This window comes from Eschrichtius robustus, chromosome 2 (assembly GCF_028021215.1).
Source record: "Eschrichtius robustus isolate mEscRob2 chromosome 2, mEscRob2.pri, whole genome shotgun sequence".
In the NCBI taxonomy this organism is placed as follows: Eukaryota; Metazoa; Chordata; class Mammalia; order Artiodactyla; family Eschrichtiidae; genus Eschrichtius; species Eschrichtius robustus.
The window spans coordinates 50,528,374-50,553,737 of NC_090825.1; the positions used below are offsets into that span (position 1 = coordinate 50,528,374).

The window sequence follows — 25,364 nt, forward strand, 5'->3', positions numbered from 1 at the left end:
GGTTCTTTAGGGCAGGTTTAGAGTAGTCCTGATTCTAAGGCTAATTTAGTCCCACTTTTATGGAATGACCCTTTGGGTCACTACTGAATGCTTCATTATTTAATGAGTCCTTTTCCATCAGGCTGGTTGGAACATAATGTTTCCTGGCCCTGTGTGAGCTCTTGGAATTATTTGGCTTATAGCCTCTCTAGTTGTTCTTTCCCCTGTACAGGTGTTCTTAGCACAGTCTCCTGGAGTTTTGCTGTAAGCATGACCATATTGGACTTTGACCAAAGACTCAAGGGGAAACCATATACGAATTTCTGGAACTTTAAAAAAAATCTTTCTCTTGGGTACTGTGTCCTGCAGATTTTAGTTTGCCTTAAGCTCCAAAAAATCTGATTCTTGTTTCCTCAAGTCAGAAAGTTGACCAGACTCTGTTGAGGTTCCTTCTTCATGTGTACTGTACTCTGTTAATTGCCTCCAGGAAGAAAGTCTGGATGACTGTAGGCTCAATTAATTTATTTCTCTCAGAAGTCAGTATTTTACTGCCTGTTGTCCCACTGTTTGAAAATAGTTGTTTGTTACATTTTGTCCAGTTTCCTAGTTGTTTGTGGTAGGAAGTTAGTTATGAACTCCTATTCCTTCATGACCCTAAGTGGAATTCCAAAAGTCATTGTTATCTTTTTTCTCCTGTTTGTAAGATGCCTAGTTTTTCTTGATGCATTCTTTTGTCACTGAATTTCAGCCATTTTATTAAGAGCCATGGTTTCCTTTGTGTTTACACTGTTTGAGGATCCCTGAGCTTCTTGAATCTATAGGCCTTTGGAGAATTTGGCCATGATTTATTCTATTGTCCCGTCTTTTCTCCATTTACATGTATGTTAGACTATTTGATGTTTCCCAAAAGTCACTGAGATTTTGCTCATTATTTTCCACATTTTTTTTCTTTCTATGCTTGGTTTTATCATTATTTTTTATTTTATATGTTCAGGTTTTCTTCTGCAGTATCTAATTTGCTGTTAAGAGAAATTTTTTTTTTTTTTTTATAAATTTATTTATTTATTTATTTAATTTTGGCTGTGTTGGGTCTTCATTACTGTGTGAGGGCTTTCTCCAGTTGCGGCGAGCGGGGGCCACTCTTCATCGCAGTGCGCAGGCCTCTCACTGTCGCGGCCTCTCCCGTTGCGGAGCACAGGCTCCAGACGCGCAGGCTCAGTAATTGTGGCTCATGGGCCTAGCCGCTGCGCGGCATGTGGATTCTTCCCGGACGGGGCATGAACCCGTGTCCCCTGCATTGGCAGGCGGATTCCTAACCACTGCGCCACCAGGGAAGCCCCCAAGAGAAATTTTTAATTTCAGAAAGGTTTTTTCTCTAGATATATCATTCATTTGGTATTAAGACAATTTATCTTTTCATTATACTCATGTTTTTCTTTTAATACTTGAAAACATTTGTCATAGCTGGTTTAATGTCTGTTTATGCAATAATATCCACTTTTTGGGGGGTATATTTATATTGATCAATTTTTCTCCTTGTTGTGGGTCACATGTTTGGTTGTTTTTTTTTTTTTTTGGTACATATCTAGTAATTTTTCTTGTAGGTTGGACATTTAGATTTAACATTATTGAGTGTCTGGATATTACTGTCTTCCTTTAAAGGGTGTTTTAGCAGGCATATAAGTTATTTGTGATTGAACTTCATTCTTTGGAGGCTTATTTTTAAGCTTTGTTAGGGTTGCTTTTTAGTACTCTTTACTCTTGAGCTAATTTAGCCCTACTTTTAAGGCAGAACTCTTCTGGAATCTCTCCTAAAGACCCCATAAGTTCATTGAGATCTTTCTACTCTGGCTGCTTGGAACTTGAACATCTTCCCAGCCTTGCTCTGAGCCCTGTGTGAATAGTTATGTTTACAGCTCACTAGAAGATGTCTTTTCCTTGGTAAATTTTCTTTATCTGGTTCTCTGATATCTCACCCTACATATGTCCATATTGGTATTCAATCAAAAATTTAGAGGAATCACTATACAGGTTTCTGGAACTTTTTTTCTATTTATAGGCCTCTCCTTGCCAGTACAGTGTCGTGCAAATTCTAGCTGTTTAGCCTCTACAGACTCTGAGCTCCATCTTAAATCATCAAGGCTGCTGTACACTAATTGGGTTCCTCCTCCCCACACCAAGGTTCTGAAAGTTCCCCCAGGCAGAAATCCAGGGTTATTTTTAGGCTTACCTCATTTATTTTCCTTCTCTGAGGGATCACAGTCCTGTGCTTTCTTTTGTCTAATGTCTTAAAATAATACTTTAATATATTTTGCCTAGTTTTATCAGTTTTAATAGTGAGAGCATGTCTAATACCACTTACTCCAGTATTGCCAGAACCAGAAGTAATCAATGTATTTTATTTTTATTTACATCAAATTTTAAATAAATATTTTATTATATAAGTGTAATTTAATATATTCTCCCATTAAAACAATTATGGAAAAGTTAGTTTCCTTTTAGTAACTTTCCTAATCTTAGGCTTCTTTCGTTCTTCAAATCTAGCCAGTGATATCAACTTGGTACACAGCCTGTAAGGTACCTTTTCTATCCATTTATATACATATGTTTCCATAGAAAAGTTGTAATATTGCTTTTATTTAGGTTGTATATGCTTTTAGTATCGTAATTCAGAGTATATTTAGTTCTCTTTCACTTGATTTAAAAAAAACAGTGTGTGTTAGAGGTGTAACTTATTATTAAAACAAATCTATTTCATATTCTTTATATGTTGATATAGTTAATATATTAAATGATGCAATATTTTTATATGGTAATATTTTCAGCAAGAATAGAGATTGGTCCTCAGTAGCTCATCTTCTGGACATATTGCAAATGCTTTCCATTTTTTTTCTAGGCCTTTCCAGCCACATTTTCAGAAATGTTGCCCTATTTCTCTCTGCCCCAAGTACTCCTCTTGCCTGGAGACAGACAGACTTCACATCCACCCCTAATAGTTGCCCAGGGCCCTTTTTTGCTTCTGATTTCCACAATTTTGGCATGGGCCATTCTTTGTGTTGTTCTCATCTGTTATGTACTTGAATACAGTATGCTGTTGTTTCCCTCATTAATCTCTCAGAGGTTCCTTACAATTTTTGGCCCATTGAAATCTCCCCATCCATATTTTCTCATTCATCTATTGATTCCTTTTTTTGAAAAGTCTTTTGTAGTTTCTGTGGTTTGATAGGGAGTATAGGCTGGAATACGTACTCACTTTGCTATCTTGAAACCAAGAATTACATTTCTCTCTGCCTGAATTTTCGCTGTATCATTTTATCATAATCTAGAATAAAATTAAACCTTTGTATGTTTGCCTGACACTCTTGTGAATAGACATGTATTAGGGAGCAGTAAGATGTTTGAGCTAGAGAGTATTCCTAGCATCTCCTCCTCTGTTCCTAACTTTACTTCTGTTCAGTAATATCCTCTTCATATTGCCATGCACTTTCCTGGCCCTCATTATTCTTGTGTTGACATGGGACGTTCCATTTGTTAACCAGAATTAGAGTTTAGGCATCATGAATAAAACTGTAAAGTTTCTCTTTGGGCAACTATAAACCCTTCCCAACAGATTTTCTATTTGCCATTGAAATATTTTCAACCCATGTTGCAGATTTTTAAAACATTAGAATTGGAAATTTTTAAACCTTTTAACAAAGTTTTCTTTCACCATTATAATCTTGAATTTGGTTTAGCACTAATTATTATTTTGGCATATAAAATACTGCTGTATACAATATACAAAATAATGAAATGTGATCTAACCTATAACAATAGCTTAAGTCCCTTCCACTTTTAATTTATATTTTGATTTTTTGGGCTCCTGACCAAAGTTAGATTAACATGGCTTCCTTATAGATCTTTCCAATATGTAAATAAATTACACTGAAACTTTTTGTCTACACTGGGCAACAATTTAGTACCTTAAGATCTACTGATGGAGGAGAAAAATGATGTAAGGTCCAGAGGAACCGTCCTGGGATATTAAACAAAAATTCTGGGTGATCCTGGCTCTAAGTCACAATCTAATATAGATTATTCAGTGAAAATTTCTTAAAGAGATTCAGTCCTTTTTCATTCATAGCACTGTGAATACAAACTTCTAAGTCATGCTCAATAATTTCCTTGTTGTTTGTTACTTTGTTATAACCTGATTATAGTAACTAGTAGTGCAACCACTTTGGAAATATAAAAGAGAACTATTCTTTGGCAACTTGCAGAGCTACTTCTGTTTAAAATCTGATCCTGGGAAAGGATATATGGACAGGAGACTACCCTTGTGCTGTTCTTGTCAATCAACCCTTTCTGTCATTTCACAGAATGAAATTCTGTAGACCCAGAAGGGACCTGAGCAGTTATGTAGCAGTGTTTTACGGGAAAAGAAACTGAGAGCCAGAGAGATAAAGCAGCTGTCCTACAGTCACAGAGGTAGTAAAGAACCACATATCTTCACCCTGGCCTGCCCTGAATTTTTTTGACATGTTGAGAAGTCATCGTGTCTCAACTATATATCACATTTATTTCTACAGACCTACTTCAAAAGGCTAATATTGTCTCTTTTTGAAATTTTTGTTGTACTTACACAGCTGAAATTTAGTCAGAGCCTTTCTAGCTCCCTGTACAATTATTCCTCTTCTCCCATTCTCTTAAACTTTTCTTGAGCATCTTGATAGAGAATACAGCAACTCCTTTATTCTGTCATTAGAATCCAGACAAAATCAGAGATTGAAGGCTGGGGAAAGTTGTCATGAATGGTAGTATTTTTACTCACACACAGAAAAAATAGGGCACCAGATTTGTCCATTCAGTAACTTTCTGCTCAATTTAAAATTTAATTTGATGAACTCAATGAAATGGAGGAATCTTTTTTTTTTTTTTTTTTTGGTCAATTTAAATGTGGCTATTCCCTGAAAAAAAACCTTTTCTTTCTGGGTTTGTCTTTGGCAATGGGAGTAAGGAGAGGAGGGCAGTATGTATTTCCTTCCTATCTAAAATTGAAAGTATTTTTTTTGTGTTTTACTCAAATATGAATTTTGTGTAATAAATTCTGAACTAGTCATGACTAATATCATGATTTTGCTACAACAGGATAGACATGATTCAGCTGATGATCAAAATATTTGTCATGTGTGGCATATGGATACAGAAGCCCTTCCAGAATGGATACACTGCCTAATACAAAAAGTAAGTTCCATAGTTTCTGAGTAAAATTAGGAATATACTACCTTCAGAAAGTTTTCATCCTAATTTTAGAGCTATTTTTCTTGGATGCATTGTTTCAAGAGACATGAAAGTGTGTGTAACTTGATTACACTTACTGGTTTCTTCATTATTACTGGAGTGCTCTGAGGACTTTTATACCTCAGACTTTGCACTTGGTATTTCCCCTTCCTTGAATTCTCTTCCAACAACTACTCACCTGTTCCTTCATTTCCTTAGGTCTTTATTCTCAGTGAGGCATTGCCTGGCCAGTCTATCAGCTGCCTCTCCCCACTATTACCACTCTCAACACTTCCTTTCTCCCTTCTTTACTTTATATACCTATCTATGTTTTACACACACATTATAAGTGATATATAGAACTTTAAATATGCTTTAAGTATATATGACATATATAAATTATTATACACATTCATACACATATCCACATATGCATATATATACACACACACAAAGGGCTTACTGATCTTGTTAGTTACCTATCTCCTCTACTAGAATATAAACTCCATAAAGTCAGAAGTTTTTATATTTTGTTCATTATGTACTATATCCCCAGCACCTAGAACAGTACCTATTGAGTGAATGAAATATCCTATGTGTCTCATTACACAAATGTAAAATAAACTGGAAAATTAATGACTCGTATTGGCACAGTCAGTATCAAAAAAACACACTTTTAAGGATCCTTAATGAAATATTATGAGTAGGAATTCATCTTGTCAGTGTGGCATCATTATTTCTCATAATTCAAAACAGCTAAGTATTAGAAAAGTATAAGAAATATGATTTTTGGAACAATATAGTTGCCTTTCTCCACTGACTAGCTTACTTTTTTTGTTAAAGAATAACATTAGCTAGATATCCCTTGCATCCATTCTCACATTGTAATGATTTCCTGGGAAAATGCCAGTGTACTGCTTATTAGTGTCCTGAACTTTAGAAAATGTATTAGGACACTGTAGATGTCCTACTATCTCTGTTGAAAAGATAACTTTAAGTTAGTTCATTATTAATTTGTAATCTGAGTATAGAAAATGAAGTAACTGATGTATGCAACCAATATCTTTTGGTTGTATGTAAAAAGGCAGGAAGAGCTTTATTCTGTTGGTTGGGTAAAGTTCCCTCCCACAGTGCTTGGTATGCAAGAAGTGTATCAAAACAGACACTTTTCTGTGAGATTTTACTTGCAAATTAAGCTCTGTAGACTGATTTGCTTCCTGGTTCCATAGTGTATTTTTCTTTTCATTAGTTCACACTGTATCCATATTCAGCCTATTGTTTAAGAGACTCTTTTAGAATTCTTAGGAGTATCGTTTAGATGGGTGTGATGTGCAATATATTATCATTCTAGACCTTTGGAGCTTCTTATCTCTATTTATTGGAAGGCTTGTTTCCATCTAGTAGACTGTTCTGTCTACTAATCAGAAAACAATGCTGGCCTTTTCTGTGGCGTAGAAAACTTTCATGTGGTCGGCTTTAAAAAACAAACAAACAAACAGTAAAACCACAAACAAAAAAACAGCTCACATTCTCTTTGGTTACTTTACAAAGAAAGAATTGTTTTTATTTTCCTTTATTACCTGTAGGCCCAGTGGACAGTTGGAAAACTGAATTGCCCTTTCTGTGGGGCCCGTTTAGGGGGCTTTAATTTTGTCAGCACTCCAAAATGTTCCTGTGGCCAGCTTGCAGCTGTACATCTCTCCAAAAGCCGGACCGATTATCAGCCAACACGGTCAGGCCGACTAATGAGACCCTTGCTGAAATACTTGTCACATCCTAGAGTTCAGTCAGGTTGTGACAAGGAAACTCTGCTGACAGGTGGCGCCTCCAAAAACAGAAATCACGGGCTTTTAAACATGGCCCAAAATAATAATGGTCCTGGAAGATTAACGGAAGCACTCTGCCTGGAGGTACGGTCAACATATTTCAAGATGAAGAACGAAAAACTGCTCTTCAAAGCATCAGATCCAAAATATCAGCTTTTTGTTCCACAGCTTGTGACCGGCAGATGCACTACGAGAGCTTTTCATAGAAAATCACATAGCTTGGATCTGAACATCAGTGAGAAACTGACTTTATTACCCACTTTATATGAAATCCATAGTAAGACTACTGTGTATCCCAGGCTAAATGAAACGCAGCCTGTTGACCTTTCGGGCTTGCCTTTAGAATCAAGTAAAAATAACCGTTCCTTTCAGATTTCATCCAGTTTTGATCCTAATATGCTGCTGCAAAGATTTTCAGTGGCTCCCCGTGAGACCCAGACACAAAGAGGAGGAGAATTTCAGTGTGGTCTAGAAGCTTCTGCAGTGTACTCTGGCCATGCTAGTTCTAACAACCTGACTTTCCTGATGGACATGCCCTCAGCTGGGAGGAGCACACTGGAGGCCCCAGACCAGGAAGAGCACCTCTCTCCTCTGGACTTCCTGCACTCAGGCAGTTTTTCATTGGGTGCCATTAATCAGAGGCTCAGTAAGAGAGAAAAGAGCAAGCTGAAGAATCTGAGACGGAAACAACGAAGGCATGAAAGATGGCTGCAGAAGCAGGTAATTTTTGAAAGAGTTTACTAAAAATTCTGTATTACAAATGTCAGACTTTGGGGAGAGGAGCTAACTTTGAATTACCTGTATTATAAAAACTTGATTTGAGTGATTTTTGAAATGACATTTCTCCCAAGTGAAGTTAATGATCATGTAGCTCTATTATAACTGACATGTATAACCATGTCTGTGCTTACACATGTTCAGAAAATGCCCTTTTGTGAAGTTTTTCCCAATTTTGCTAATATTTTATAGGAACATTCATCTCATGATATTGAGACTAGGTTGTCATACACATTTTAAATATATTCATGTTAGGATTGTTTTGCAGTGCTGTTTTTTCAGGTTAAATTGAAACAGAAATGTTTCCCTAAGTAAATCCAATATAGTGACAAATTCATTCACTTTCATTATATTTAGTTTAAATGGATATTTTCAAGGAGCCCTGTTTAATTATGTGCCCACATGAGCCAGATATGGTTAACTGTGCTAAATTGTGAAAATTATCTAAAGGATAATTGACCCTTACTGTAATTTTATAGGAGAGGGTAGTTTGAACTCCTGTGGTTTGAACTCCTGTACCTGTAATGATACGTTCAGGGGTGGGGTGTGTGAAGGAAACCAATATTAGGCACTGAGGAAACCAATTAAAGCCAGTGGATGAGGTGCTTATGAAAATTTAGAAGTTTGAGGACCAGCTTATTTCTGTATAAACTAGTTTTGCAAATTGCTTTCATTATTTGGTCATAATAGATAGCAGTCCTTATTAATTAGTATATTGAATATTAACAGTGTCCTCAGAGCTAAAATACAGAAAGCAACAACTTTATATAATAGTTCACTCTTAGTTAAGCAAACTCATTATTGTTTATGATTCTAGCCATGGACTGAATAAAATAAAATTACTGCATTAAATGCCTCAATCATGTTAGGTATTTTTCATCTTTTGGTTAGATAGTATAAGTAATTGTTTTTATATTTTTGACTGGTTTCTGACAAAAGCATTTCAATTTGGTTTCTTTGCAAGTGATGGTGTAATGTGACATCAAAGCATATACTGTAGGATGTAAAAAAGAATATGTTTTAGCACCATTATAATATACTTTATAGTTTAACTTATCAAAGCTGTAAAATTCAAAAATTTTATTGAAAATTTGACTTAAACCTAGATAAATTGGAGATGATCATATGTTAAGTGAACAGAACAAATACCTTAAAAACAATGTGGAGGGTTCTAAAATAATTCTCTTAACAAATAGAGATTTCAAAGAAGTATGAAAATTATACTTGTTCTGTGCTGTAAATATGCAAATAACATTTTTACAATTTTCAAAATATGTATAATTCTTAGGCTAGGTACTTCTGAAAACCTCAGTTGTATTTTTAATCATTTTCTAGCATAGGAACACTCTTTTTCACACAGTTTAAAGCAAAGTAAGACCAAAATTAATGGTCTTTTTTTTTTTTTTTTTGATAAGGTTGCTTTTATTCATTCACACACATGTGATTTAACCAGTCTGCTTAGCTAATTGATCGAAGTGAATGAGTCTTAGTCAGACCTGTGACAGGTCAGTACAGGAATGATATGGTGGGATCCTAATAGGTTTGGTTGCTTGCACAGGAGCTACAGGCAAACAAATGCCCAATGTGTCCTTAGCAAAGAAAATCTAAAAACAGGTAGCAGCATAGAAATGACATGAATTCGCAGTGTGAGTACACACTGTGGTTTGAGTCAGAAGGAAGAAGAATTTTTAATAGTTTTACTAATTCAAGGAAAAGGATAAATCCTAGGAAGAGTTGATATTTGAGAAAAATTAATGGCTTAGCTATTCAGCTCGTTTAATGTTTAATAAAGATTAGTTGATTCTAAAACAGATATCAGATATCTGTTTTGTATATCATGCCTTTGGGTAATGACTTCAAAACAGATCCTGCCCCTTTTTTAATGAGAAAGATATGTATACAAGATATAAATAAAAAGTTACCTATTATTAATGGTAATTTTTTAAAGTTTAAAATAATTGGTTGGGATATCTAGATTTCTGACTTTCATTTGACATTTAAAATTTTTTTGTGTGTAAACTAGACATCTTTCTGTGGCCGATACCATGGTAGAAAATGTTAATGATGCTACAAAAAGTTACTTAAATTTTTGAAGCTTAGGGATGTAAATGAGATTATTGTTAAAGCAGAAACTACAGCCAGTTTTCAGTGTTTTTGTTCAGCAAATGTTAGTTGAGCATCTACTTTGGGGGAAGAGTGCTGAGCAAACCCTTTTTTTATTCAACACAGTCTTTTTGGTTTTGGTTTTCTTTTTTAATTGTCATGCAATAAAGTTGATTTATTCTTGGCATACAGCTCTATGATTTAAACATATGTATAGATTCATATAACAACCACCACAGTGGGGGTCCAGAACAGTTCCATCAGCCCCACCCCAAATTTCCCTTGTGCCTTTATAATTGTGCCATGATTATATCTTTATAATCACACCCTTGTCCCATCCCTAATTCCTGAAGACCACTGATCTGTTCTCCATTACTTTTGTTTGTCTTTTTGATAATTTTATAAAATAATAATGTAATGTTATAAAATTAGAACATGTAGTATATAATAGTTTTGAGACTGGCTTCTTTTACTCAGCATAATTATGTGTGAGATTCATCCAAGTTGTTGCATATATCTCTAGTTTGTTATTTTTATTCCTTAATAGTATTCCATTGTATGAATGCACCACAGTTTATCCATTTACTTGTTGAGCAGAGGTAGGTTATTCCAGGTTTTGGCAATTATGAATAGAGCTGTTATAAACATTCATGTACAGGTTTTTGTGTGAACCTAAGCTTTCATTTCTCTAGGGTAAATGTCCAGGAGTGGGATTGCTGGATCATATGGTAAGTAACTGTCAAATTGTTTTTCTGAATGGCTATACTATTTTGCATTCCAAGCAGCAATGTATGAGAGTTCCTTTTGCAGTGTATCCTCACGAACACCTGGTACTCTTAAAATTTTGACATTAATAGATACATAGTGGTATCACATTCTGGTTTTAGTTTGCATTTCCCTAATGACATTTCCCTAATGATGTTCAACATTTTTCAAGTGCTTATTTTGCCATTTATATATATTGTTTAGTGAAGTATCTTTTCAAATCTTTTAGTAATTTTCTTAATTGGGTTGTGTTCTTTGTGTTGAATTTTGAAAGTTCTTTATGTACTTTGGATGTAAGTCCTTCATTGAGTATGTGATTTGTAAAGATTTTCTCCCAGTCTGTAGCTTGTCCTTTTATTGTCTCAGAAAAATTTTTTTTTCCTATAGAGGAAACATACTTAATTTTGATGAAGTCCAGTTTCTCAAATTTATTTTTAATGGATCATGCTCTTGGTGTCCTATCTAAGAACTCTTTGCCTAACCCTAGGTTATGAAAATTTTCTCCTATGGTTTCTTATATAAGTTATATAGTTTTAAGTTTTATATTGAGAATTATGACTCATTTTGAGGTTTTTTTTTAAATAAGGTGTGTGATTTAGGTTGAGGTCCCTTGTTTTGCATAGAGATGCTTGATTGTTCCAGAACTATTTGTTGAAAACACTGTCCTTTCGCCGTTGAAATGCTTTTGCATCTTTGTCAGAAATCAACTGGCTCTATATGTGTGGTCTTTTTCTGGACTCTCTCTTCTTTCTGTTCAGTCTATTTTTGTGTCTCTCCCTTTGCCAATAGTCCTCTTTCTTGTTTATTGTAGCTTTATACTAAGTCATTAAAATAGGGTACTGTGATTCCTCCAACTTTATTTTTCATTTTCAAAATTGTTTTATTCTAGTTCCTTTGCCTGTCCATATAAAATTTAGAATCAACCTTTTTATCTTTACAAAAAAATAGGTCAACTTGGGGAGAACCAAAATCTTTACTGTGTTTATTTTTCCAGTCCATGAACATGATATGTCTCTCCTTTTATTTAGGTCTTTGATTTCTTTCATCAGTATTTTGCAATTTTTAGCATTCAGAACGTGTGCATATACTGTTAGATTTATACCTAAGTATTTACTTTTTGTGTTATTGTTAATTTAAAAAATTGTTTTGATTTATAATTGTATTTCGCTAGTTTACAGAAACATAATTGATTTTTGTTTTGACTTTATATCTTGTGCTGTTGATAGTACAGATCTTTGACATCTCTTGTCAGATTTATCCCTAAGTATTTATATTTTTATACTGTTGGTAAATAGTATTATTTTATTAAATCTTAATTTCCATTTGTTCATTAATAATATATAGAAATACAATTGCTTTTTGGTATTAATCTTATATCTTACAACCTTTCTAATTTTACCTATCAGGAATAACAGGGTTTTTATAGATTTCACTGGGTTTTCTACTTAGATGATCATGTCTGCAAATAAAAACAGTCTTACTTCTTCCTTTCCAATTTGATTATTTCTTTTTTTGTGTTATTGAGTGAGCTAGAACATCTAGTACAGTGTTGAGTAGAAGTGATGAGAGCGGGTGTCCTTGTCTTTTTCCTGATGTTAGGAGGAAAGCACTCAGTCTTTCACCATTAAGTATTATGTTAGGTGTGGGTTTTAGATAGATGCCCTTTATCAGGTTGAGGAAGTTTTCTTCTATTCCTAGTTTGCTGAAAGTTTTATCATGAATGGATGTTGAATTTTGTCAAATGCTTTTTCTGTATCAATTGATATGATTATGTGTTTTTAATGTGAATATGAAGTGATTATCAAATATTGAGCCAGTGTTTCATTCCCACAGTAAATACTTTATGTTGTATTTTTCTTTCTGTATATTGCTGGATACTACTTGCTAATATTTTTTGAGAGTTTTTTTTGGTTTCTTTGTTTTTTTGCCTCTGTACATGAAGGATATTATTCTGAAGCTTACTCTATTTTTGTACAGTCTTTTTCTGATTTGATATCATGGTAGTGCTTGGCCTTATAAAATGAGTTAAGAATTGTTCTTTCCTGTTGTGTTTTATGGAAAATATTGTGAAGAATTAATATTACTTTTTCTTAAATATTTGGTAATGAAACTACCTGGGCCTGGAGGTTTTGGGGGTGGGGGTGGGTGAAGGAGGTGAATTTAACTATGAATTCAATTTCTTTAATGTTTGTAGGACAATTCAGGTTATCTATTTCATGTTGGATAATTTTGGTAGTTGTTTTCAATGAATTATCTAAGTTGTTGAAAATATGTGTATAGAATGTTCATAGTATTCCCTTATTATCCCTTTAATGTCTGCTGGGTCTGTAGTGAGATCCCCTTTTCAATCCTGATAATAGCAATTTGTGTCTCGTCTCTCCTTCTCTCCCCTCCCCTCCCCTCCCCTCTTGCTTTTAGTTTTGCTAGAGGTTTATCAATTTTACTGATCTTTTCAAAGAAGCAGCTTTTGATTTCAATTATTTTTTTCTATTATTTTTTGTTTTCAAAGTCATTGATTTCTGGTCTTACTTTTATTACTGACTTCCTTCTGCTTGCTTTGACTTTATTTTCCTTTCTCTTATAAAATATTTTTTATGGGAGAAACTTAAGTTTTTGATTGGAAATACTTTTTTATCTCATCTAAGCATTTATTTCTATAAATTTCCCTTTAGTTACTGCATGAGCTACAACCCATGACTTTTATGTTGTGTTTTTAATTCAGTTCAAACTGTTTTCTAATTTCCTTTGAGACTTTTGTTGGCCCACGTAGTTTGTCTAAGTGGCTAGTATAATCATGCAAAGATTGAAATATTAGCATTCTGAGGAAATTTAAAAACTTCATCCTGTGGAAGGGTATTTCTTCCTCTGGATTGAGAGAATGTAAAGCTGCAACTAGTATAGCTGTATAATATTTTAAAATAATTCTATTTAAACATTGTGTTTGTTCTGCTGTGTTGACATTTCTTAACCTTGCACTTATTTAATATGAATAAAAGAAAATGTCTCTTTAAAACCCACAGGAAACTATTGTGAAAAGAGTTTACCTTACATTTCTGTGGCATGTTGTGCATGAAAATATAAAATAATTGACCAAGTATCATGGTTTTTAATAAATCAATGAACCATCTACAATGATTATATTACATTGTTCTGAGTTAACTAAATGAGTTAAGACTACTTGTATTATTACGAGGGTGTGATTTAGGCACTGGGGAGAATAGAGGTCAATAAATTATATTAAAGACCTACTTATTTGTGTTTACCTAGAGAAGATATACATTTTCCACAAAAGCATTAAGTTTCATTTTCCTGGATTTGCACATAGGGATAATTTTTCACAGATTTTGAAGGAGTCCACTTAATCTTTTATCACTTGATTCATCAGGTTGAAATCATACACAAATCATATTCTAAATATATTTTTGGTTATCTTTTTAAAATAAAATTTTTGTGCTTCTGAATTATAATAGTAATTCACATATTGAACAGTTATCCCCATTTGTTCTGTTTCTAAAGAAGAAAATTAATGGTTTATTGAAATAAAAAGCTTCAGTAATGAAAATAACTAAAATTTTAATTAGATGACACATTTTACTATAATTTTCCATTGTGTGTGTATATATATACACACAGACAAACATCCCCCCCCACACACAATTCTTTATCTGTTCACCTCTTTATGGACACTTAGGTTGCTTTCATATCTTGGCTGTAGTACGTATGCTGCTGTGAAGATTGGGGTGTATGTATCTTTTTGAATTAGTGTTTTTGTTTTCTCCAGATATGTACCCAAGAATGGAATTGCTGGTTCATATGGTAGTTTTATTTTTAGTTTTTTGAGAAACCTCCATACTGTTTTCCATGGTGCCTGCACCAATTTTCATTCCCAGCAGCAGTGCACCGAGGGTTCCCTTTAATCCACATCCTTGCTAACATGTGTTATTTATGGTTATTTTTTGATGATAGCCATTCTGACAGGTGTGAGGTGATACCTCATTGTGGTTTTGATTTGTCTGATGATTAGTAATGTTGAGCATCTTTTCATGTGCCTGTTGGCCATCTGTATATCTTCTTTGGAAAAATGTCTATTCAGGTCTTCTGCCCATTTTTTGATAGGGTAGTTTGGTTTTTTGATATTGAGTTACATGAGCTGTTTATATATTTTGGATATTAACCCCTTATTGGTCATATCATTTGCAAATATTTTTTTCCTATTCAGTAGATTGTCTTTTCTTTTTTTTTGATGATTTCTTTTGCTGTGCAAAAGCTTTTAAGTTTAATTAGGCCCTGTTTATTTTTGCTTTTATTTCTTTTGCCTTAGGAGACTGATCCCTCAGAATGTTACAATTTGTGTCAAAGAGTATTCTGCCTATGTTCTTTTCTAGGAGTTTTGTAGTTTAAGGTCATACATTTAGGTCTTTAATCCATTTTGAGTTTAATTTTGTATATGATGTGAGAAAATGTTCTAATTTCATTCTTTGACATGGATCAGTCCAGTTTTCCCAGCACCACTTATTGAAGAGACTGTCTTTTCTCTATTGTATATTCTTGCATCCTTAGTTGTAGATTAATTGACCATAGGTGCATGGGTTTATTTCTGGGCTCTTTATTCTGTTCTGTTGATCTATATGTCTTTTTTTGTTCCAGTACCATTCTGTTTTGATTACTGTAGCTTTATAGTATTGTCTGAAATCAGCTTTGTTCTTTTTTTCCTCAAGATTGCTCTGGCAATTTGAGGTCTTTTGACATGGAACCTTTTGAGGTTCCATATAAATTTTAGGATTACTTGTTCTAGTTCTGTGAAAAATGTCATGGGTATTTTGTTAGGGATTGCATGAAATCAGTAGATTGCCTTGGGTAGTGTGGTAATTTTGATAATATTATTTCTTCCAATCCATGAACATGGGATCTTTCCAGTTATTTGTATCATCCTCAATTTCTTTCTTCAGTGTTGCATGGTTTTCAGACTACAGGTCTTTCACCTCCTTGGTTAACTTTATTCCTAGGAATTTTATTCTTTTTGATGAAAATTTAAATAAAATTGTTTTCTTGCTTTCTCTCTCTGATAGTTCATTATTTGTGTATAGAAAAGAACAGATTTCTATATATTAATCTTGTATTCTACAACTTTACTGAATTCATTTATTAGTTCTTGTAGTTTTTGATGGAGACATTAGGATTTTCTGTATATACTACCATGTGATCTGCAAATAGTGACAGTTTTACTTCTCCCCTTCTGATTTGGATGCCTTTTCTTTTCTTTTCTTTTTTCTTGCCTGATTGCTTTGGCTAGAACGTCCAATACTATGTTAAAAAGGAGCAGTGAGAGTGAGCATCCCTGTCTTGTTCCTGATTTTAGAAGAAAAGCTTTTAGTTTTTTTACTGTTGAATATGATGTTAGCTGTTGGTTTGTAATAAACGGCCTTTATTATGTTGAGATATGTTCCCTGTATACCTACTTTGATGAGAGTTTTTATCATGAATGGATGTTGTCAAATGCTTTTTCTGCATTTATTGAGATGATCATGTGACTTTTATCCTTCATTTTGTTAACGTGGTGTGTCACATTGACTGATTTCTGGGTATTGAACCATCCTTGCACTCCTGGAATAAATCCCACTTGATCATGGTTTTTAATCCTTTTTATGTATCATTGAATTTGGTTTATCAGTATTTTGTTGAAGATTTTACATCTGTATTCATCAGAGATAAAGGCCTCTAATTTTGTTTTTTTTTGTAGTTTTTTTGTCTGGTTTTGATATCAGGGTAATTATGGCCTTATAGAATGAATTTGGGAGTGTTCCCTCCTCTTCAGTTTTTTTGGAATAGTTTGAGAAAGATAGGTATTAGCTCTTACTTATATGTTTGCTAGAATTCCCCTGTAAATCTATCTGGTTCTAGACTTTAGTTTGCTGGGAGTTTTTTTTTTTTTTTTTTTTTATTACAAATTCAGTTCCACTACTAGTGATTGGTCTGTTCTGATTGTCTGTTTCTTCTTGATTCAGTCTTTGAAGGTTGCATGTTTCTAGAAACTTGTCCGTTTCTTCTACATGTTCCAGTTTGTTGGCATATAACTGTTTGTAGTATTCTCTTATGATTTTTTGTGTCTCTGTCATATTGGATGTTATTTGTCCTTTTTCATGTCTTATTTTGTTTATTTGGGTCCTCTTATTGTTGTTGATGAGACTGTCTAAAGGCTTATCAACTTTATGTTTTCAAAAAGCAGGTCTTGGTTTCATTGATTTTTCTTCTTTTTTGCCTCTATTTTATTTATATCCTTGCTAATCTCTGTTATTTCCTTCTTTCTGCTGACTTTATACTTTGTTTATACTTCTTTTTCTAATTACTTTAGATGGTAGGTTAGGTTGTTTAATTGAGATTTTTCTCATTTCTTGAAGTAGACCTATATCACTATAAGCTTCCCTCTTAGAACTGCTTTTGCTGCATGCCATGGATTTTGGAAGGTTGTGGGGTTTTTTTCATTTGTCTCGAGGTATTTTCTGATTTTCTCTTTGATTTATCATTGACCCATTTTATTTTTTTAGTAGCATTTTGTTTAGTCTCCATGTATTTTTGTGTTTTTACCATTTTTCTTCGTGCAGTTAATTTCTGGTTTCATGCTGTGTTGCCAGAAAAAATACTTGGTATAGTTTATATCCTCTTAAATTTGTTGAGACTTCTTTGTGGCCAAGCATGTGATATATCCTGGAGAATGTTCCATTTGCACTTGAAAAGAATGTGTTTTCTGCTGTTTTTGGTTGAAATGTCCTATATATATCTGTTAAGCCCAACTGGTCTAATGTGTCTTTTAGGACTACTTTTCCCTTATTGATTTTCTGTCTGAATGATCTCTCCAGTTATGTAAGTGGGTGGTTAAAGTCTCCTACTATTATTGTATTATTGTCAGTTTCTCTCTTTATGTCTGTTAATATTTGCTTTATATATGTAGATGCTCCTATTTTAGGTATGTATATGTTAGTGAGTTCTATATACAGTTCTTGTATTGATTCCTTTATCATTATATAAAGCCCTTCTTTTTGTTATAGACTTTGTTTTACTGTCTACTTTGTCTGATATGAGTATTGCTACCCCAGCATTCCTGTTTCTATTTACACAAAATATCTTTTTCCAGCCTCTCACTTTCAGACTATATGTGTGTTTAGCTCTGAAGTGAGTCTCTTGTAGTCAGCAGATAGATGGCTCTTGTTATTTTTAACCAGTCAACCCTCTCTGTGTCTTTTGATTACAGCATTTAGTCCACTGACATTTACAGTGATTTTTAATACGTAGCTACTTACTGCCATTTTGTTACTTGTCTTCTGGTAGTTTTTGTAGTTCTTCTCTATTCTTCTTTTAGTCTCTTCCCTTGTGGTTTAATTATTTTTTAGTGGTATGCTTATGTTCCTTTCTATCTGGTTTTTGAGTTTTTATTGTAGGTTTTTGATCTGTGGTTATCTTGGGGTTCATATGTGTTGACTTACATTTATATTTATTTTTTAAAACTGGTTGTCATTTAAGGTAAAACACATTCTAAAAGGTCTACATTTTTCACTCCCCTCCCCCACATTTTGGGGTTTTTTTTAACATCTTTATTGGAGTATAAGTGCTTTATAATGGTGTGTTGGTTTCTGATTTATAACAAGGTGAATCAGTTATACATATACATATGTCCCCATATCTCTTCCCTCTTGCATCTCCCACCCTCCCTATCCCACCCCTCTAGGTGGTCACAAAGCACTGAGCTGATCTCCCTGTGCCATGCAACTGCTTCCCACTAGCTATCTATTTTATGTTTGGTAGTGTATATATGTCCATGCCACTCTCACACTTTGTCCATTCTTACCCTTCCCCCTCCCCGTGTCCTCAAGTCCATTCTCTAGTAGGTCTGTGTCTTTATTGCCGTCTTGCCCCTAGGTTCTTCTGACCATTCTTTTTTTCTTTTTTTTAGATTCCATAAATATGTGTTAGCATACAGTATTTGTTTTTCTCTTTCTGACTTCCGTCACTCTGTATGAGTCTCTAGGTCCATCCACCTCACTACAAATATCTCAATTTCGTTCCTTTTTATGCCTGAGTAATATTCCATTGTATATATGTGCCACATCTTCTTGTATCCATTCATCTGTTGATGGACACTTAGGTTGCTTCCATGTCCTGGCTATTGTAAACAGAGCTGCAATGAACATTTTGGTACATGACTCTTTTTGAATTATGGTTTTCTCAGGGTATATGCCCAGTAGTGGGATTGCTGGGTCCTATGGTAGTTCTATTTATAGTTTTTTAAGGAACCTCCATACTGTTCTCCATAGTGGCTGTATCAATTTACATTCCCACCAACAGTGCAAGAGGGTTCCCTTTTCTCCACCCTCTCTATTGTTTGTAGATTTTTTGATGATGGCCATTCTGACCGGTGTGAGATGATATCTCATTGTAGTTTTGATTTGGATTTCTCTAATGATTAATGATGTAGAGCATTCTTTCATGTGTTTGTTGGCAAACTGTATATCTTCTTTGGAGAAATGTCTATTTAGGTCTTCCGGCCATTTTTGGAATGGGTTCTCTGTTTTTTTGATATTGAGCTGCCTGAGTTGCTTGTATGTTTTGGAGATTACTCTTTTGTCAGTTGCTTCACTGGCAAATATTTTCTCCCATTCTGAGGGTTGTCTTTTCGTCCTGTTTATGGTTTCCTTTGCTGTGCAAAAGCTTTTAAGTTTCATTAAGTCCCATTTGTTTATTTTTGTTTTTATTTCCATTTCTCTAGGAGGTGGGTCAAAAAGGATCTTGCTGTGATTTATGTCATACAGTGTTCTGCCTATGTTTTCCTCTAAGAGGTTGATGGTGTCTGGCCTTACATTTGGGTCTTTAATCCATTTTGAGTTTATTTTTGTGTATGATGTTAGGGAGTGTTCTAATTTCATTCTTTTACATGTAGCTGTCCAGTTTTCCCAGCACCACTTATTGAAGAGGCTGTCTTTTCTCCACTGTATATACTTGCCTCCTTTATCAAAGATAAGGTGACCATAAGTGCGTGGTTTTATCTCTGGGCTTTCTATGCTGTTCCATTGATCTATATTTCTGTTTTTGTGCCAGTACCATACTCTCTTGATTACTGTAGCTTTGTAGTATAGTCTGAAGTCAGGGAGCCTGATTCCTCCCGCTCCATTTTTCTTTCTCAAGATTGCTTTGGCTGTTCAGGGTCTTTTGTGTTTCCATACAAATTGTGAAATTTTTTGTTCTAGTTCTGCGAAAAATGCCATCGGTAATTTGATAGGGATTGCATTGAATCTGTAGATTGCTTTGGATAGTAGAGTCATTTTCACAGTGTTGATTCTTCCAATCCAAGAACATGGTATATATCTCTCCATCTATTTGTATCATCTTTATTTTCTTTCATCAGTGTCTTATAGTTTTCTGCGTACAGGTCTTTTGTCTCCTTGAGTAGGTTTATTTGTAGATATTTTATTCCTTTTGTTGCAGTGGTAAATGGGAGTGTTTCCTTAATTTGTCTTTCAGATGTTTCATCATTAGTGTATAGAAATGCAAGAGATTTCTGTGCATTAATTTTGTGTCCTGCTACTTTACCAAATTCATTGATTAGCTCTAGTAGTCTTCTGGTAACATCTTTAGGATTCTCTATGTATAGTATCATGTCATCTGCAAACAGTGACAGCTTTACTTCTTCTTTTCCGATTTGGATTCATTTGATTTCTTTTCCTTCTCTGATTGCTGTGGCTAAAACTTCCAAAACTATGTTGAATAATAGTGGTGAGAGTGAACAACCTTGTCTTGTTCCTGATCTTAGTGAATGGTTTCAGTTTTTCACCATTGAGGACGATGCTGGCTGTGGGTTTGTCATATATGGCCTTTATTATGTTGAAGAAAGTTCCCTCAATGCCTACTTTCTGGAGTGTTTTTATCATAAATGGGTGTTGAATTTTGTCGAAAGCTTTCTCTGCATCTATTGAGATGATCATATGGTTTTTCTCCTTCAATTTGTTAATATGGTGTATCACGTTGATTGATTTGCCTATATTGAAGAATCCTTACATTCCTGGGATAAACCCCACTTGATCATGGTGTGTGATCCTTTTAATGTGCTGTTGGAATCTGTTTGCTAGTATTTTGTTGAGGATTTTTGCATCTATGTTCATCAGTGATATTGGCCTGTAGTTTTCTTTCTTTGTGACATCTTTGTCTGGTTTTGATATCAGGGTGATGGTGGCCTCGTAGAATGAGTTTCAAAGTGTTCCTCCCTCTGCTATATTTTGGAAGAGTTTGAGAAAGATAGGTGTTAGTTCTTCTCTAAATGTTTGATAGAATTCGCCTGTGAAGCCATCTGGTCCTGGGCTTTTGTTCGTTGGAAGATTTTTCATCACAGTTTCAATTTCAGGGCTTGTTATTGGTCTGTTTATATTTTCTGTTTCTTGCTGGTTCAGTCTCGGATGGTTGTGCATTTCTAAGGATCTGTCCATTTCTTCCAGGTTGTCCATTTTATTGGCATAGAGTTGCTTGTAGTAATCTCTCATGATCCTTAGCATTCCTGTAGTGTCAGTTGTTTCTTCTCCTTTTTCATTCCTAATTCTATTGATTTGAGTCTTCTTCCTTTTTTCTTGGTAAGTCTGGGCAATGGTTTACCAATTTTGTTTATCTTATCAAAGAACCAGCTTTTAGCTTTATTGATCTTTGCTATCGTTTCCTTCATTTCTTTTTCATTTATTTCTGATCTGGTCGTTATGATTTCTTTCCTTCTGCTAACTTTGGGGTTTTCTTGTTCTGCTTTCTCCTATTGCTTTAGGTGTAAGGTTAGGTTGTTTATTTCATATGTTTCTTGTTTCTTGAGGTAGGGTTGTATTGCTTTAAACTTCCCTCTTAGAACTGCTTTGGCTGCATCCCATAGGTTTTGGGTCGTCATGTCTCCATTGTCATTTGTTTCTAGGTATTTTTTGATTTCCTCTTTGATTTCTTCAGTGATCTCTTGGTTATTTAGTAGTGTATTGTTTAGCCTCCATGTGTTTGTATTTTTTACAGATCTTTTCCTGTAATTGATATCTAGTCTCATAGCGTTGTGGTCAGAAAAGATACTTGATACGATTTCAATTTTCTTAAATTTACCAAGGCTTGATTTGTGACCCAAGATATGATCTATCCAGGAGAATGTTCCATGAGCACCTGAGAAGAATGTGTATTCTGTTGTTTTTGGATGGAATGTCCTATAAATATCAGTTAAGTCTATCTTGTTTAATGTATCATTTAAAACTTGTGTCTCCTTATTTATTTTCATTTTGGATGATCTGTCCATTGGTGAAAATGGGGTGTTAAAGTACCCTTCTATGATTGTGTTACTGTTGATTTCCCCATTTATGGCTGTTAGTATTTGCCTTATGTATTGAGGTGCTCCTATGTTGGGTGAATAAATATTTACAATTGTTATATCTTCTTCTTGGATTGATCCCTTGTTCATTATGTAGTGTCCTTCTTTGTCTCATGTAATAGTCTTTGTTTTAAAGTCTATTTTGTCTGATGTGAGAATTGCTACTCCAGCTTTCTTTTGATTTCCATTTGCATGGAATATCTTTTTCCATCCCCTCACTTTCAGTGTGTATGTGTCCCTAGGTCTGAAGTGGGTTTCTTGTAGACAGCATATATACGGGTCTTGTTTTTGTATCCATTCAGCCAGTCTTTGTCTTTTGGTTGGAGCATTTAGTCCATTTACATTTAAAGTAATTGTTGATATGTATGTTCCTATTACCATTTTCTTAATTGTTTCGGGTTTATTATTGTAGGTCTTTTCCTTCTCTTGTTTTTCCTGCCTAGAGAAGTTCCTGTAGCATTAGTTGTAAAGCTGATTTGGTGGTGCTGAATTCTCTTAGCTTTTGCTTGTTTGTAAAGCTTTTAATTTCTCCGTCAGATCTGAATGAGATCCTGCTGGGTAGAGTAATCTTGGTTGTAGGTTTTTCTCCTTCATCACTTTAAATATGTCCTGCCACTCCCTTCTGACTTGGACCGTTTCTGCTGAAAGATCAGCTGTTAACCTTATGGGGATTCCCTTATGTGTCATTTGTTGTTTTTCCCTTGCTGCTTTTAGTATTTGTTCTTTGTATTTAATTTTTGATAGTTTGATTAATATGGGTCTTGGCGTGTTTCTCCTTGGTTTTATCCTGTATGGGACTCTCTGTGTTTCCTGGACTTGATTAACTATTTCCTTTCCCATATTAGGGAAGTTTTCAACTATAATCTCTTCAAATGTTTTCTCAGTCCTTTTCTTTTTCTTTTCTTCTTCTGGGACCTCTATAATTCGAATATTGGTGTGTTTAATGTTGTCCCAGAGGTCTCTGAGACTGTCCTCAATTCTTTTCATTCTTTTTTCTTTATGCTGCTGTGCAGTAGTTATTTCCACTATTTTATCTTCCAGGTCACCTATCCTTTCCTCTGCCTCAGTTATTCTGCTATTGGTCCCTTCTAGATAATTTTTAATTTCATTTATTGTGTTGTTCATTACTGTTTGTTTGCTTTTAGTTCTTCTAGGTCCTTGTTAAACATTTCTTGTATTTTCTCCATTTTGTTTCCAAGATTTTCGATTATGTTTACTATCATTATTCTGAATTCTTTTACAGGTAGACTGCCTATTTCTTCTTCATTTGTTAGGTCTGGTGCGTTTTTGCCTTGCTCCTTCATCTGCTGTGTGTTTCTCTGTCTTCTCATTTTGCTTAACTTACTGTGTTTGGGGTTTCCTTTTCGCAGGCTGCAGGTTCATTATTTCTGTTGTTTTTGGTGTCTGCCCCCAGTGGCTAAGGTTGGTTCAGTGGGTTGTGTAGGCTTCCTGGTGGAGGGGACTAGTGCCTGTTTTCTGGTCGAAGAGGCTGGATCTTGTCTTTCTGGTGGGCAGGTCCACGTCTGGTGGTGTGTTTTGGAGTGTCTGTGGCCTTATTATGATTTTAGGCAGCCTCTGTGTTAATGGATGGGGTTGTGTTCCTGTCTTGCTAGTTGTTTGTCATAGGGTGTCCTGCACTGTAGCTTGCTGGTCGTTGAGTGGAGCTGGGTCTTGGCGATGAGATGGAGATCTCTGGGAGATTTTCGCCATGTGATATTACGTGGAGCTGGGAGGTCTCTTGTGGACCACTGTCCTGAACTTGGCTCTCCCACCTCAGTGGCACTGCCATGATGCCTGTCCTCCACACGGCTCAGAATAAAAGGGAGAAAAAAAAGAAAGAAAGAAAGAAAGAAAAAGGTAAAATAAAATAAAATAAAGTTATTAAAATAAGAAATAAAAAATAATTATTAAGAAAAATAATTTTTTTAAGTAATAAAAAAAATAAAAAAATAAAAAACAGACAGAAACCCTAGGACAAATGGTAAAAACAAAGCTATACAGACAGAATCACACACAGAAGCATACACATACACACTCACAAAAAGAGAAAAGGGGAAAAATATATATATATCGTTGCTCCCAAAGTCCACCTCCTCAAATTGGGATGATTCATTGTTTATTCAGGTATTCCACAGATGCAGGTACATCAAGTTGATTGTGGAGATTTAATCCACTTCTCCTGAGGCTGCTGGGAGAAATTTCCCTTTCTCTTCTTTGTTCACATAGCTCCAGGGGTTCAGCTTTGGATTTGGACCCACCTCTGCGTGTAGGTCGCCTGAGGGCATCTGTTCTTCGCTCAGACTGGATGGGGTTAAAGGAGCAGCTGAGTCGGGGGCTCTGGCTTACTCAGGCTGGCGGGAGGGAGGGGTACGGATGCAGGGCCGGCCTGACGTTGCAGCAGCCTGAGGCGCGCTGTGCGTTCTTCCGGGGAAGTTGTCCCTGGATCACGGGACCCTGGCAGTGGTGGGCTGCACAGGCTCCTGGGAGGGGAGGTGTGGAGAGTGACCTGTGGTTGCACACAGGCTTCTTGGTGGCTGCAGCAGCAGCCTTAGCACCTCATGCCCGTCTCTGGTATCCGTGCTGGTAGCCGCGGCTCGCGCCCGTCTCTGGAGCTCCTTTAAGCAGCGCTCTGAATCCCCTCTCCTCGCGCACCAGGAAACAAAGAGGGAAGAAAAAGTCTTCTGTTTCTTCAGCAGCTCCAGACTTTTTCCCAGACTCCCTCCCGGCTAGCTGTGGCGCACTAGCCCCCTTCAGGCTGTGTTCACGCAGCCAACCCCAGTCCTCTTCCTGCGATCCGACTGAAGCCCGAGCCTCAGCTCCCAGCCCCAACCCGTCCCAGCAGGTGAGCAGATAAGCCTCTCAGCCTGGTGACTGCCGGTCGGCACCGGTCCTCTGTGCGGGAATCTCTCCGCTTTGCCCTCCGCACCCCTGTTGCTGTGCTCTCCTCCGTGGCTCCGAAGCTCCCCACCTCTGCCACCCGCAGTCTCCGCCCGCGAAGGGGCTTCCTAGTGTGTGGAAACCTTTCCTCCTTCACAGCTCCCTCCCATTGGTGCAGGTCCCATCCCTATTCTTTTGTCTCTGTTTTTTCCTTTTTCTTTCGCTCTACCCAGGTACATGGGGAGTTTCTTGCCTTTTGGGAAGTGTGAGGTCTTCTGCCAGCATTCAGTAGGTGTTCTGTAGGAGTTGTTCCACATGTAGATGTATTTCTTTTTTTTTTTTTTTTTGATGTATTTCTGATGTATTTGTGGGGAGGAAGGTGATCTCTGCATCTTAGTCTTCCGCCA

The 25,364-nt window shown here is 35.6% G+C and overlaps 1 protein-coding gene across 5 annotated transcripts in view; it reads left to right on the forward strand.

Moving 5' to 3' along the window:
* The window catches only part of RNF180 (ring finger protein 180), a 301,957-nt gene that overhangs the window by 48,796 nt on the left and 227,797 nt on the right, over nucleotides 1-25,364 (forward strand). For 3 of the 5 annotated variants that reach the window (XM_068533115.1, XM_068533097.1, XM_068533108.1), the window contains exons 3-5: nucleotides 5,107-5,202; nucleotides 6,825-7,784; nucleotides 10,637-10,672. In XM_068533115.1, the coding sequence (XP_068389216.1) occupies nucleotides 5,107-5,202; nucleotides 6,825-7,784; nucleotides 10,637-10,672 (1,092 nt within the window). Of the gene's footprint in view, nucleotides 1-4,337; nucleotides 4,447-5,106; nucleotides 5,203-6,824; nucleotides 7,785-10,636; nucleotides 10,673-25,364 lie in introns of all 5 variants that reach the window. The other 2 variants (XM_068533132.1, XM_068533123.1) reach the window with 2 other exon arrangements.